Below are 14068 nucleotides of genomic sequence, written 5' to 3' on the forward strand. Positions count from 1 at the left end.
CTCCTGTGGAAACATGGAGGTTGATGCTGGTCTTTTACATATAATGAAAGCACATGTGCTGTCAAGATAAAAAAAAAAAAAAAATCTCTAAAGTACCATAAATAGAAGCCCATATAAATATCCCTTACAAAAGCTTTGAGCACATAAATCTCATTTGTGCTTTGCATATTCAAACTTGCCCTTTGCGCTGGATAACAGCAGCTTAAATTATTTTGTGTTTCATAGAAGAAAATATAATATGGGTTTGATGTAAATGATGACAGTATTTTCATTTTGGGTTTTTGGGTGAGTAATTCCTTCAGGCTAAAATCCTAATGAAATGTCACCATTCTGAACTTGTTCAAATGGAATCGTGACCAAGAGTCAGTGTTGCACATACGCACACACTCACCGTGACTGAGGCTACTAGTCTTTAATAGGAGTAACCTCCTCAGTCTGAGCAGCAGCAGTATTTGTCAACAGAACAATAAGCATATTTGCAAAAACATGAATATCACAACATGTAGTGTTACAATCGGAGTATGGCTTGTAACTGGAGTCTTGATAATAGTTTACGGAGTTACGCTCCCCACAGCTAATTTAACAGCGGTCAACATTAGAAACTCAGACAATGCACTTTTAGTTAATAGATGGCCCGTTTATATGTAAATTAATATTATTATTAAATGTTTATTTACAAGTGTAATGTTTGTGACTTTTATTCAGGATTATTACTAATTTTATTTGTTGCGACTGTTTCTGGAAATTGCTTGACCCTCTGGCCCACTAGCTAGCCATTAAAAACAAAAAAAAAAAACCTCTGGGTGACCACATCCATCTGCACTTGAGATATAACTAGTTTAGATGGAAAAGATGTCAAGCTCACAAGCTAAAGACGTTACTGTAGCGTTACCCATTAATAGACATTAGAGGTTCAAATGATTACAAAACTCACGGTTCGGATCATTTTACAGTTTTTGAGTCAATGGTCGGATAATTTTTCTGATCAGCAATAAAAAATGTTTTTTGGGAGCGGGGGTGGCAAATGTAACTGCTTTCCATTCATAACTTAAAGCACATTTTAAGAACATTGATACCACAGCAAAAACTATACTAGCCTAATAAAGTTCAAACATTATCAAAGGCAAGTTAGCAGTCAGTGATGAAATACACAAATAGAGTATATATAAATACAATATAACAATTAAAAAAAGTAGTCTAACTGTAGTGTACATTATTAGGCCTGAATTTAAAATACCACTATAGTGTTCACTGTATACATTAAATATAGATTAATCTTTGTTAAAGCTGTGTTTTGTTTTGTTTTGTGTTTGCCAATTTTGTTCAAATTGCAATTTATACACAATGCAATTAAATTTGTACATCTACAGAATTAAGTGAATAAAACATTTTAACTTGCAACGTTATGAAATAAAAGAGATTAAAAAAAAATCTTGACATAATGACAAAATAAAGAGTGAGTTTTTTTTTAATCTTTTAAAATCTTATATTTTTTAAATGCTAAATTATAATTCAATAATAACCTTTATTGTGTTTAAAAAATGGGTAAAGTGGACTCCCGGATATACTGACATGTATATTATAGTAAACTAAAATACACAAATGTTTTCTATTCAAACATGTTTGTCATGTATTTAAAGCTGCAGTCCATAGTTTTTCCTCTGAACACATTCAAATAAATGTACTACTTTTAAACTGTACTGAAGTTTCATAAGCACCTTTAGTTGTGGATTAGACAGTGCTTCCTCGCAGGCCTCTGCAGCTGCAGCCACTGTGAGCTTTTCTAGCAGAGTGTCACAGGGAGGATGAGTGGACTTCCAGTACGCCTCCAGGTAATCAGCCATGTGCTCACAGGCGTCTTCCAACTGGTTCTCATCCAGAATGATGTCAAAAAGCTCCTGGACAGAGAACAAATAAGAACAGGAATATCAGTTGTTAGAGAGTTGTCACACTGTAAAAAATAGTAAATAGTAAATACTAGTGAAAAAACCCAATGTAATTTACTTGAAAAAGTTAGTTCAGACAAGAATTTAAAAAAAACTAAGTAAATTCCATATCAGTACTTAATTCAAGCCAGTAGAAATGAAAGTGTAAATCTCAACTCAATAAAATTAAGTACAAATTACTCAACTTTTCTGATACTGGGGTTCCCATCATGCACTGGACCTTGAATAATTAATGAGGCTCATTTTTCACTGGTTTCCAGGTGTATTTACACTGTTTTATCATTGATTTTTGTTTTCAGTATTAGTAAATTGCCATTTTGTGACATTTCGAGTACATTTTTTGCTCAAAATGACACATTCAAACACAAAAATGACCCATCAAATGTTACCGCCATTGTGTATTGTCAAGTATTGAGGTGTTTGCATTCAGATGAGGCTTAATGTCTGACATGATGTATATATAAATTACTTAGATGATCTAAGTAAAGCACATATAAATGACTAATAAAATTCAAGATTATTGTTTTAGTGAAATGTAATACAAAGGCAAAGGAAATCGATATTAATTAACCTTTTACTAGCTGAGTTAAAATTACTTATTTTTTGTAAAGTTTACTTAATTCCACATTCCAAATAAATTTAACTTAAAGATTTCTAATTAAAGCTACTGATAAATATGTTTAGGTTTTTACTTGGCAATTTTTTGTAAATTTACTAGCATTTTCTGAGTGAGATAGTTTAGCAAGGTTTTTTCAAGTAAATCCTACTCCAAATTTTTTACAGTGCAGTTGTCAGTGTTGTAGTCGAGACCACCTCACTCGAGTCCGAGTCTAGACCGAGACCAGAGAGAGTCGAGTCCGAGTCAAGACCGAGTCCATAGAGAGTCGAGACCAGAGACGGTCGAGTCCAAGTCGAGACCGAGACCAGTGAGGGTTGATTACCTAATTTACTTTTATTTACTTAGAGAAATCCTTCTTCTTTTTTTTTTACTGAATTTACTTAGAGTTTAAAAAATATGATCAGTTTAGGGTAAAAAGGCCACATAGTAGGTGGTGTTAAAAGTAATTTTATTACAATTTGTCATGCGCAGTTGCGCACTAGAAAATCACCAATCACTGGGCGTGTCAATCAATTTAAAGAAATATTTAATTAACATACATTAATAATCATGAAAAATATTTTGAATTGAACACGAGTGGACTCGGGAATAAGTCCGAGTCCTAAAAAAAAAATGTTCGAGTCCGAGTCAATTTCCGAGTCCAAATGCACACGAGTCCATGACAAGACCAAGACCATTAAAATATGGTCTCGAGACCGAGTCCGAGATGAGTCCGAGTCTCGAGTACTACAACACTGGCAGTTGTATCTTAAGTTAGTATTTATAAAATGTTTGCTTTATACACAAATTAGTTTGGCTAGTAGTTATACAAAATACATATTTTATTATTTAGCGATGACAGATATCAACTATCAAGGGAGAGAATCACTTTGGATAAAGTAAACTTTTTTTCTTAAATAATGAAAGTTTAGTAAATCTAGAAGAAATCACAACAATTATTTTGTTTATACAGTTAATGTTTGAGAACTTTTGAGAGTACAATTAGAGTTGAGTTAATTTGTTATGTTATAAATTATTTAAAATTGTGTGTGTGTGTACTCACTGAAGGGCACTGGGCCAATTTGTCTGCTGCCACCATCTGTACATTGAGATGTTTTGCCTGAGACTTCCCTCTAGATTTGATTAACCTTTGCAAAACCTGAAAGATGGAAAAGCCAGAAACAAACAATTTCATTGTTGAACGACAGACAATGTGAGAGATAATCAGGGTGTAATTGAATTAAATGTACACTTGAAGTGTACTTCAAACCTTAGAAATATTTCCCCCCCCAAATGTGTTCTGGCAGATAATATAATGTTAATTAAATAAAACAGCACTTAAGTGTGCTTAAAGAGAGTACACTTTCATGACTGTTCATGAAAGTCTTTAAAGGGTTAGTTCACCCAAAAATGAAAATTAAGTCATTAATTACTCACCCCCATGCTGTACCAACCCCGTAAGACCTTCGTTCGTCTTCGGAACACAAATGAAGATATTTTTGATTAAATTTGAGAGCTGTATAACTACCACATTGGCTCCTAAGGGACTGGCTCTTGACGGCCCAGAAAGTCAATGAAGAAAATGTTTAAATATCCCAAGTGACTACCGTGGCTCAACTATATGTTTATCAAGCGACGAGAATACTTTTTGTGCGAAAAAACAAACAAAAATAACGAATTTATTCGACTATTCCTTTTCTTCCTTGTAGGCCAGAAACGAGACTTCCTTAGATTTCCACGACGCATTCGCGAGAATTGCGATCTCCTTACACTACTTCAGTTCAGTTCTCGCGCATGCGTCGTGGAAATCTAAGGAAGTCTCGTTTCTGGCCAACAAGGAAGAAAAGGAATAGTCGAATAAACTCGTTAATTTTTGTTTGTTTTTTCGCACAAAAAGTATTCTCGTCGCTTGATAAACATATAGTTGAGCCACGGTAGTCACTTGGGATATTTAAACATTTTCTTCATTGACTTTCTGGGCCGTCAAGAGCCAGTCCCTTAGGAGCCAATGTGGTAGTTATACAGCTCTCAAATTTAATCAAAAATATCTTTATTTGTGTTCCGAAGACGAACGAAGGTCTTACGGGGTTGGTACAGCATGGGGGTGAGTAATTAATGACTTAATTTTCATTTTTGGGTGAACTAACCCTTTAAGTTGTGATAGTCTTTTCTTCCCTATTGTGACATATCTGAGTGTATCTGAGAGAGAAATGTAGGCTGTGAGGAATGATCGCGTCGTAGGAAGTTGGGACGTTGCAAACTAAATGGAGGTAGATCTGAATGACAGCTTGCAGCAGACTGTCAGTAATGAAGGATATTTAGTCCCACCCTCCACCGAGACACATCATGAAGAAAACAGACATTGTCTTGAGGTGAAGGAGATGTTAATGTTGTAGATTAATAAAGTTCTACTTAAAGGTGCTATATGTAACTTTTCTTCTAAAATGAATCCTTTTTTATTGCCTGTGTGTGAAGGGGTTGTAATCACACATTACAATGATCCACTTGTTGGGTTTTTGATATTAGGGGAGCGCGGGGCACAACCTAACGCGGGGTTAAATGTAACACGGACCATTTACATAGTTCGTCAGGATCAAGCAGGTTGTCTTTCCGCTCTTTTTCTCTTGCTGCCAGAAGACGGTCTCCCGCGAATTTGCGGAACGTTTTGATTATATTTCGTGAAGATACTGGACAAAGAGTGTTTTGACACCATGCAAGTAAATTTTTTCATCATAGTTTTTTTTTTTTTTTTCGTTTTTTGAGTTGGGTGTATACGTTTCCAAATCTAACTTTATATTGCCTAAATCACTGTCTTGTTGGCTCAAACATAGCACCGTTTTGAAACATGTCAGCAATTCCTAGCGACTGTTAGCTAGGGTTAAAATATGTAATACACAGCGGGGTTAGTTGTAACACAGTGTTACAACTAAGCCGCCAAGTGTACAATGATAATCAAATGAAAACGGAGCCACACAACTTTTCAGGTTTGAGTATACATTTAACTTTGTTGGACTTTCACAAACAATGTTGGAATTTAAAATTTAGTGTACTATGAATGATAACTTGTTTATTTATTAAAAATATGGCCTGTTTTTAATGCAATAAACCCTTTAAATTTTTATTTTAAGCTCATTTGTATTATTATTACTGTTATTATTATTAATAATAATAATTGTACATGCAGCTGCCACACACAAATCTAATTCAATTGCAATGGCAATATTTTATCATTTTATTTATTATTATTTATTGCAAAACTTTGCAGCCCTTTTCTATGTCTCTATCCATGATAGAAGGATGATTGGATGAGGGATGGATGTATGGATATCTGTCTATACAGATGCACAAACAATATCAAACTATACAAATAAAACAGTAATGAATTTTGTGTTACACACAAGTGTTACAACTAACCCCTCTGTCTGTTAGAATTAACCCCGCATATGGGGTAAGTTGTAACATTTGCACTTCTGTCACTATCAGTACAACTATACGAAAATGGTAGGTCCTAGAAAAAAAACTTTAAGTGTTCATTTGTAGCAGAGATGTGTATGTTGCTTGTGTAAAAAAAATATTATCTAACCTAATTATTTTTTTAATTAATTGAGCCAAAACCAAAATGCGTTGTCTCTAGCACAACACGCACTCCAACACAAACTCCACATAAATATAAAAACAAAATTTATCTGCTGAAGCTCGTCAGGCTAAACGTGAATCGGATCGACTTAGGATGAAAACACGGATCAACATCGGCACAGCGTTTGCATTATGGAGACCTCTGCTATTTTTATCGTGATTAAATTACAAGTTTTCAAATATGCTGAATTAATGATAAACTTTAATGTAGCAAAGTTAAACTACAACATATATGAGACATGAAATTAGAACAAAAGACTGTTCCAGGATAACAAAAAGTAGGTGCTTTAGGATGTAACTTTCATTCTATGTACTAGATCTACTTTCTAACGTCACTCATCCCACTACTATCATATCGTTTATAATACACATTTCCAGACACGTTCAGTACAGTGATGTTGCTTTTTACGATCTTACTATTACACTGCTATTGTTCAGTCTAGTTCACTAACCGTTTTCGTTATCATATTATACATTCACCTATGTTGACATTGCTGATTGCGAAAGATACAGTGAAAGTTAGTGTTAGTGAATATAGTTAGTGAAATGCCTTATGCTAGATAACATCACAAATGTAACGTTATCATGGTACGAGCATTAGTTCAACGTCAAACTGATAAAAGTAGACTATTATTGTAACGTTGCAGTGGGAGTTTATATGAGTTTCCAGCATGTCGTGTGATGCTTTCTCTGGTGTGTTGAAAGCACTTGTGTTCGAGTATGAGCAAGAGTAAAAATTGGTTGCAATCTGAAACATCACTGATAGAGGCTGCTAAAAAATACATATAGCACCTTTAAGTCCTACTTAAGTGAGTCAAAAAGCACTTTAAAGTTTAGCTAATTGCATTTAATAAATTTAAACTAGTCAATTTAATTGAATTGTCATGAAGTGTCTCGCACTTAAGTACGTTCTTATAAAGGATATTACTTCTGTAATAAGCACTCATTTTAAAACTATGCTTAAGTGAGTTTTTTTTTTTTCACAAGGGATAGTCAGTGAAAGAACAGGTTTTTCACACAAATACCCATGATTGTGATTTTATCTTTGTGTGTACCTTTGGAGAGGTGATCTTGATGTAGACAATAATAGGTGCAAGAGAAGTTTTTCCCAGTTGGGCTGGGTGGTTTATTGTGTCCGCGTCAAGAACCACCAGCTGCAATGTCCGAGCCAGCTCAAAGATCCTCTCAATCTCACTCTGTACCTCCCCTATAAACACACACAAATGAAAGTGTAAAGGTAAAATAGCAAATCACCTTCAATGGTTATGTCAATTACATTGTTACGTATTGTTACATAATGCAGTCATCCAGTAGCCTGGTTAAAACCAGACCATTCTCAGTTGTAACTGAGTTATGATCTGGCAAAGCGTCATAGACAAGAGGGGTGTCACTAACGAACGTCGTGGTTAGACCTAAAACCAATCAGAGCGATGAAGGAGATGACGTATGCTGAGCGGCGGCTGGCGGAGAAACATCTCCGAGTGTTGTTCTTTGCTCGGTTTTAACAAAAAAAGAAACGTTCAAATCGCTTAAAACAGACGCGATAGCTGATTCGAACGAGTGATGTTCGACGGCGGCATCCATCTTTGTAATGTAAGCTAAAAAAAATCTGCTTCAAAATCCCAACGCTGTCGTCATCGCGTAAAGTTCATCGCCTCAACGTTTCTGATTGGTGCCGCGATTTCGACAAATTGGAAATGGGCTTAAATGAGCTCTTTGCCAGACTAATGATGCGTCCCAATTCGCTTACTTATATACGTCCCATGTACTCTTTTTGTGAGGAAAAAGTACATACTTTTGAGTGTGTAGCAAAAGAGTAGGCAAGCTTTGGGACATACTATCACGTCATCTTTAACGGACAGCTTTGTCGTGTGATGCGTGCATCCTGTCACCGTAAACTGCCCTGTCAATCATCTTGTCACAGTTAAAATCCTCCATTCAATCTAATTTTATTTCCTACCGTTTCGGAGAGCACGTTCATCTGTCAGTTGTGAGTCTTTCATGCTCTCCTCGTGTTTACAATTTGAATATAATGATGCATTTAAAACGTAATGGCTAAACGTGTCTTTACAAAAGTTCACAATGCTGCTGCAAATGCAATATAATGTGGACAACATTGAATAAATTCAATTTTTTTGTCAGGTTAGATACTGATAATTAATCACTCAAAACTCTTAATCTAAACCTCTCTACACAACCGCGGGGACTCGCACGTCCTCCGTATCGATTACGTGTCTGTAGTTTTTTAACACTTTTTACTCGTGTTTGTAGTTCTAACCGAATCCTCGTCCAACGCGCAATGGTTTGTGGGCAATATCAGCCGTTTGAGTGTGCATCGATCTACACTTCGGATTCTGACCGGAAAAAGTAGAGCATCCGGGTATTTTTGAAACACTCATTTCAACATACTACGATTTGGGACGTACTAATTCTATTTTCGAATACTATTTAGGACGGATAGTATGCGAATTGGGACGCAGCATAACTTTCAGAGCAAATCTAAATTTGCCGGAAGTTGTCTGGGTTTTCCCAGGCTAGTCATCCAGTAATGAAACAAGTCAAGTATTTATGAGTAAATAGACTGCAGCATTTAACATTTTTTTCAGAACCTAAATTACTGTCAGAAGTAAATTAGAATATTTGTTTTATTTTTTAGAATTGAGTCTTTGTTTGAAACCAAAAACCATGATTCTCAATATTTATATTTATATATTTTTTTGGTTGAGTGACTACCAGGGGAGTTGATTAAGGAAATATATATATATATATATATATATATATATATGAAGAGTTCAGATGCAAAAGCCTCTAAATGCCATTTGAAATTTTCTTCTTTAATGATGATTTATGTCAAGCTTGTATATTTAAGTTCAGTGATTTCACTTAAATGGCTGTTACGAAGGGTCAGAGGCGTGCAGATCCATATGCAGTGTCTTTATTAAGAGTAGTCAAACAGGCAGGGTCAAGAATTAGCAGACAGGACAATGGAGGAAACACAGTGGGAATCCGGGAAACAGGCAGAGGTCAGGGCAGGCAGCAATAATCAAAATCCAAAAAACAATCCAAAGTCAAAAACCAGAAACCAAACACGGAAAAACGCTCAGAAATGCAGTGTAACACTTAAACAAGACTTCGCAAACACTGAACGTGAACACAAGGTATATATAGACACACTAACAGGATGAGACACAGGTGAATGCAATCAGTGAATGAGGTACAGGTGAATGTGATCAGTGATGATGAGTCCGGGCAGTGAGTTCTGGGAAATGTAGTTTGTGTGAAACATAGTCTTATCTGGAGTGCCCTCTGGTGGCTCAAGAGGGCACTCCAGCTGGTAACCGTTACAATGGCAATGGTAATTACCTATTAATTGTTATTTAAGTGAAATTACTGGACTTGAATATACAAGTTTGATAAAAATCATCATTAAAGAAGAAAATTTCAAATGGCATTTAGAGGCTTTTGCATCTGAACTCTTCATATATATATATATATATATATATGTGTATATATATATATATATATATATATATATATATATATATATATATATATATATATATAATTCCTTTACTATATATATAGTTCCTTTAATCAACCCCCCCAACTTGGGGAGGACTTGTTTTTGTCAGAATGCCTCTGAAGGAAATTAAAGCCTCGCAAAATATTTCACAAAATATTATATTTCTTGGTCATTCACATCAAACCATCATACCAAATAAAAAATAAATTCAACACTTTCACTGACCTAAATTGGAGCGTATATTTGAGCGCTCAATGATGGCGTGTTTACTGGGGTTGTTCAGCACTGAACGCTTGGCCAGAGAAATATCAGCAGCCACCCTTGTGATTGATATCCTGAGTTACAGAAAACAAGAAAGGTGAAAGAGACAGTGAGAGCAGTATAATTACCAATGTCCTGAATCTAGATCTAGAACTACGTAAATAGCTTCTGTGTATTCGGCTATGGAATACTAATATTTCAAATGCATTAAACACAATGTTTTCTGATGCTTTCTTAGATTTACACTAGTTTTTACAAGCTTTCCATTTAAACTACAGTGGAATTAGTCATTGCACACATCTGTTTCTCTCTATCCAGTCTTTTATGTATATGCCTAGGAGATACTAGAGGAAAACATTAAATTAGTATCTTTGCATCCATTGTACATGACTTTACATATACATGTCACAGATGAAAAATATTAGTATGATATGGTCGGGATAATTAATTTTGATCATTGGGTCAGGATAGAGTTAATAAAAAGATTTCAAAATGAACTGAAACCAAAATGAAAACATTCACCAATAGATTTTTTTTTTAAATGTCATACTGGAAATACAGAGCAGTGATGACTCGTGTCGGGAAAACTGCAGTCAAGGGAAGGTACAAGCATGTGACCCAGCTGTGTTTATGGACCAGCATGGCCAATTAAGGCAATGAGATGTGACTATTTTAAGAAACACTGAACACTCACGTGACATACACACACAAATATATAAACTATCCCTAAGGAGGGTGAAGGACGAAGAGAAACGGCTTGAAGACTTACCTTCCCTCAAAGCGGTGCTTCAGAAAGTCAAACAGCGCTTTCTGCATCATATCTGTAACCTGTTTACACACACAAATGGAACTTGTCAAGTTTTTTTTGTTTTGTTCCTGCCTTAGCCTTAACTTTTGCACATTGTATTTCCAGAACATTCATAAAGCCAACATACTGTAGATCCAAATAGTTTACAATTAAGTGTAAATATGAAGAAATAAGGAAGTAATAGACGTATTTAAAGCTCTTAAATACTGAACATGTCTAAAAAGACAAGAATAATTATGAATGGAGATTTATGACATTTAAAGAAATAGTTCACCCAAAAAAACAGCCATTACCAACTCAAACTTGTGTCACTGACCATATGTATAATATTTGCCAGTTAGATACACATACTAGATAAGCAAAATGTCCAGGTTTCTCTTTTCAAAGTGTATGCTGAAGACATCAGGAGAGCTAGTGCAGATGGCAGGATTTTCAGTGAAAACCAGTCTAAGACTTTTTGAAGACTTGAAGTGTAGCGCAGAAATTTTAGGGGTTTTAAGTTTATACACATGAAATAGTTTTAACACAATTACAGACATTTAGAGAACAAAATAATGTTTTATGTCTAATGTTTTATCAAGAGTAATCTGGGTAACAAATTCAAACACTGCCGACATAAAGATCCAAAAACTTCTTACAGAATGTAAAATTATATTAATAATAATATTAAATATTACAGATCTGTTCTTTAAGATGAATGTCACAACTTAAAAGATCAAAGCAAATCTGATTTCTCATCCCTTTAAGAAATAAACTTCAATTTGACAGAGGTTTTTAATACGGTTTGAGCCGCCCCTTAAAAACGGATCATTTCAGACAGGGCCAGAATGAAAATAATCTTTTTTATTTTTACATTAGCATAAGTGAACCTCAATGAACATATTAAAACAAAATCTATGTCATGGCCTCTTTAATGTTTTATTATTATTATTTAATTTTGTTTTAGCTGAATCAAACAGGTATATAATTGTGATAGCTGATATTCTATTTCAAGAATTTAAATTCAATGATAAAACATTGCAAACACTTTCTCCTATTATATATATATATATATATATATATATATATATATATATATATATATATTTACAATCCATACAGTAGCCTACTATAAAAAGCTAAAGCTAAAAAAAAGTGATACAAAATTGTGAAAAACTAAATGAATGGTGACCGTTTGCACCAAAGATATAGATTTTTCAGTAACTACTGATCAGTTAAAGGGTTAGTTCACCCAAAAATGAAAATTAAGTCATTAATTACTCACCCCCATGCTGTTCCAACCCTGTAAGACCTTCGTTCATCTTCGGAACACAAATAAAGATATTTTTGATTGAATCTGAGAGCTGGATCAGTCCTACATAGACTGCCTAAGGGACTGGCTCTTGACGGTCCATGAAGTCATTAAAGAAAAGGTTTAAATATTCCATGTGCCTACAGCGGCTCAATTATAAGTTTATCAAGCGACAAGACAACTTTTTGTACGAAAAAAACATAAATAACGACTTTATTCCACTATTCCATTACTTCCTTATGGGCGCATGCGCGAGAACTGAGACGAGGACGTTCTCATTCGTCTACTTTTTGTTACCGGCTGCTCACCGCTTAGGAGTATTACCGCCACCTACCGTATAAAATGATGATCCATATATAAGGCGCTCCGGATTATAAGAAACACTGTCGTTTTTTGAGAAGATTAAAGGCTTTTAAGTGCACCTTATAGTGCGGAAAATACGCAAATTGAAAAGCGCATGTACAGCACGCATCTTCCTCTGCTTGCAAACAGAAAGTTTTGCGCTTCCAGCTATATCAGCACATCATCTTATACGGTAGGTGGCGGTAAAACTCCTAAGCGGTGAGCAGCCGGTAACAAGAAGTAGACGAATGAGAACGTCCTTGTCTCAGTTTTCGCGCATGCGCCCATAAGGAAGTAATGGAATAGTGGAATAAAGTCGTTATTTATGTTTTTTTCGCACAGAAAGTAGTCTCGTCGCTTGATAAACTTATAATTGAGCCGCTGTAGGCACATGGAATATTTAAACCTTTTCTTTAATGACTTTATGGGCCGTCAAGAGCCAGTCCCTTATGCAGTCTATGTAGGACTGATCCAGCTCTCAGATTCAATCAAAAATATCTTTATTTGTGTTCCGAAGATGAACGAAGGTCTTACGGGGTTGGTACAGCATGGGGGTGAGTAATTAATGACTTAATTTTCATTTTTGGGTGAACTAACCCTTTAACTACATATAATCTACCAATGAAAAATACTTCTAAAGTAGTTAATGTTAATTTCAACATGTACTAATACATTATTAAAATCAAAAGTTGTATCTGTTAATACTGTTTAATGGACCAGAGCTAACATGAACTAACAAATGAACAGTTGTATTTTTGAAGAACTAACATTAACAAAAATGAAAACAATTGTATAATGTATTGCTCAATGTTAATGTTAATACATTCACTAATGTTAACTAATGGAACCTTATTGTAAAATGTTACCCCTTTTTCTTTATAAATTTTACAAAACTACAACAAAAGGCCATGGGCATGTTATTTTTTACAGTGCATTTATTTTTAGTGCTACCTGATTTCCCTTAAAACAACCTATCTTTGCAATGTTTTATAAGTTTTACTGTACACCTCGACAGTACATTAAGTTTATGGAAAAGAGAAGCTTGGACATTCTGCTAAATAAATAAACACATGATAAGAGATTTGAGTGACATAAGTTAATTTCAGGGTGAATTAGCCTTTAAATATCTTCTCAAATGAAGTCACAATGCTTTTTGCAGCACCTGACCTCGTAGCCCTTGAGCGAGGGTCCAACTAGCACCACTGGTCTCATAGAGGGCACCACATCATATGGAGGAATGTGCTCTGTCTGTAGAGCACCACAAAAACACAACATTAACCTCTGATGTGTGCATACATACACACCTCACAGCATACAAACACAGAACACCCCATTTACAATACCATCTATGAGGGATAACATTTGTATTTGATTGCAAATACGAATTATCCATATTCAACATCAAAATCTACATTGCAAGTGTCAAATTTAATATCCGCAGGCTCAGTATGTCCTGTTCTTACATGGCTGTATAGCTATTTCATTTAATTTAAAGTAAAAAAAAAAAGTAGTTATAATAACTGTAATGCGTTAATTTTGCCTGTGCTCAAATTAAGTTTGACACAATTTTCATACAAATCAGATGTTTCAAACATACTGGGGAGATTAGTAATAGGATTTGTTAATATCAAGCTTTTATAACAGCACTGTTATTAGAAAACTA

At 34.8% G+C, this 14068-nt stretch overlaps 1 protein-coding gene across 3 annotated transcripts in view; it reads right to left on the minus strand.

Annotated features, from left to right (window-relative positions):
- The window catches only part of cacnb2a (calcium voltage-gated channel auxiliary subunit beta 2a), a 49983-nt gene that overhangs the window by 7018 nt on the left and 28897 nt on the right, over nucleotides 1–14068 (minus strand). For all 3 annotated transcript variants that reach the window (XM_089123716.1, XM_089123698.1, XM_089123741.1), the window contains exons 7-12: nucleotides 13573–13653; nucleotides 10734–10792; nucleotides 9929–10038; nucleotides 7236–7387; nucleotides 3608–3703; nucleotides 1719–1898 (exon numbers count right to left, since the gene is read on the minus strand). In XM_089123716.1, the coding sequence (XP_088979842.1) occupies nucleotides 1719–1898; nucleotides 3608–3703; nucleotides 7236–7387; nucleotides 9929–10038; nucleotides 10734–10792; nucleotides 13573–13653 (678 nt within the window). The remainder of the gene's footprint in view (nucleotides 1–1718; nucleotides 1899–3607; nucleotides 3704–7235; nucleotides 7388–9928; nucleotides 10039–10733; nucleotides 10793–13572; nucleotides 13654–14068) is intronic.

This window comes from Pimephales promelas, chromosome 1 (assembly GCF_988280905.1).
Source record: "Pimephales promelas chromosome 1, fPimPro1.hap1.1, whole genome shotgun sequence".
Taxonomy (NCBI): Eukaryota; Metazoa; Chordata; class Actinopteri; order Cypriniformes; family Leuciscidae; genus Pimephales; species Pimephales promelas.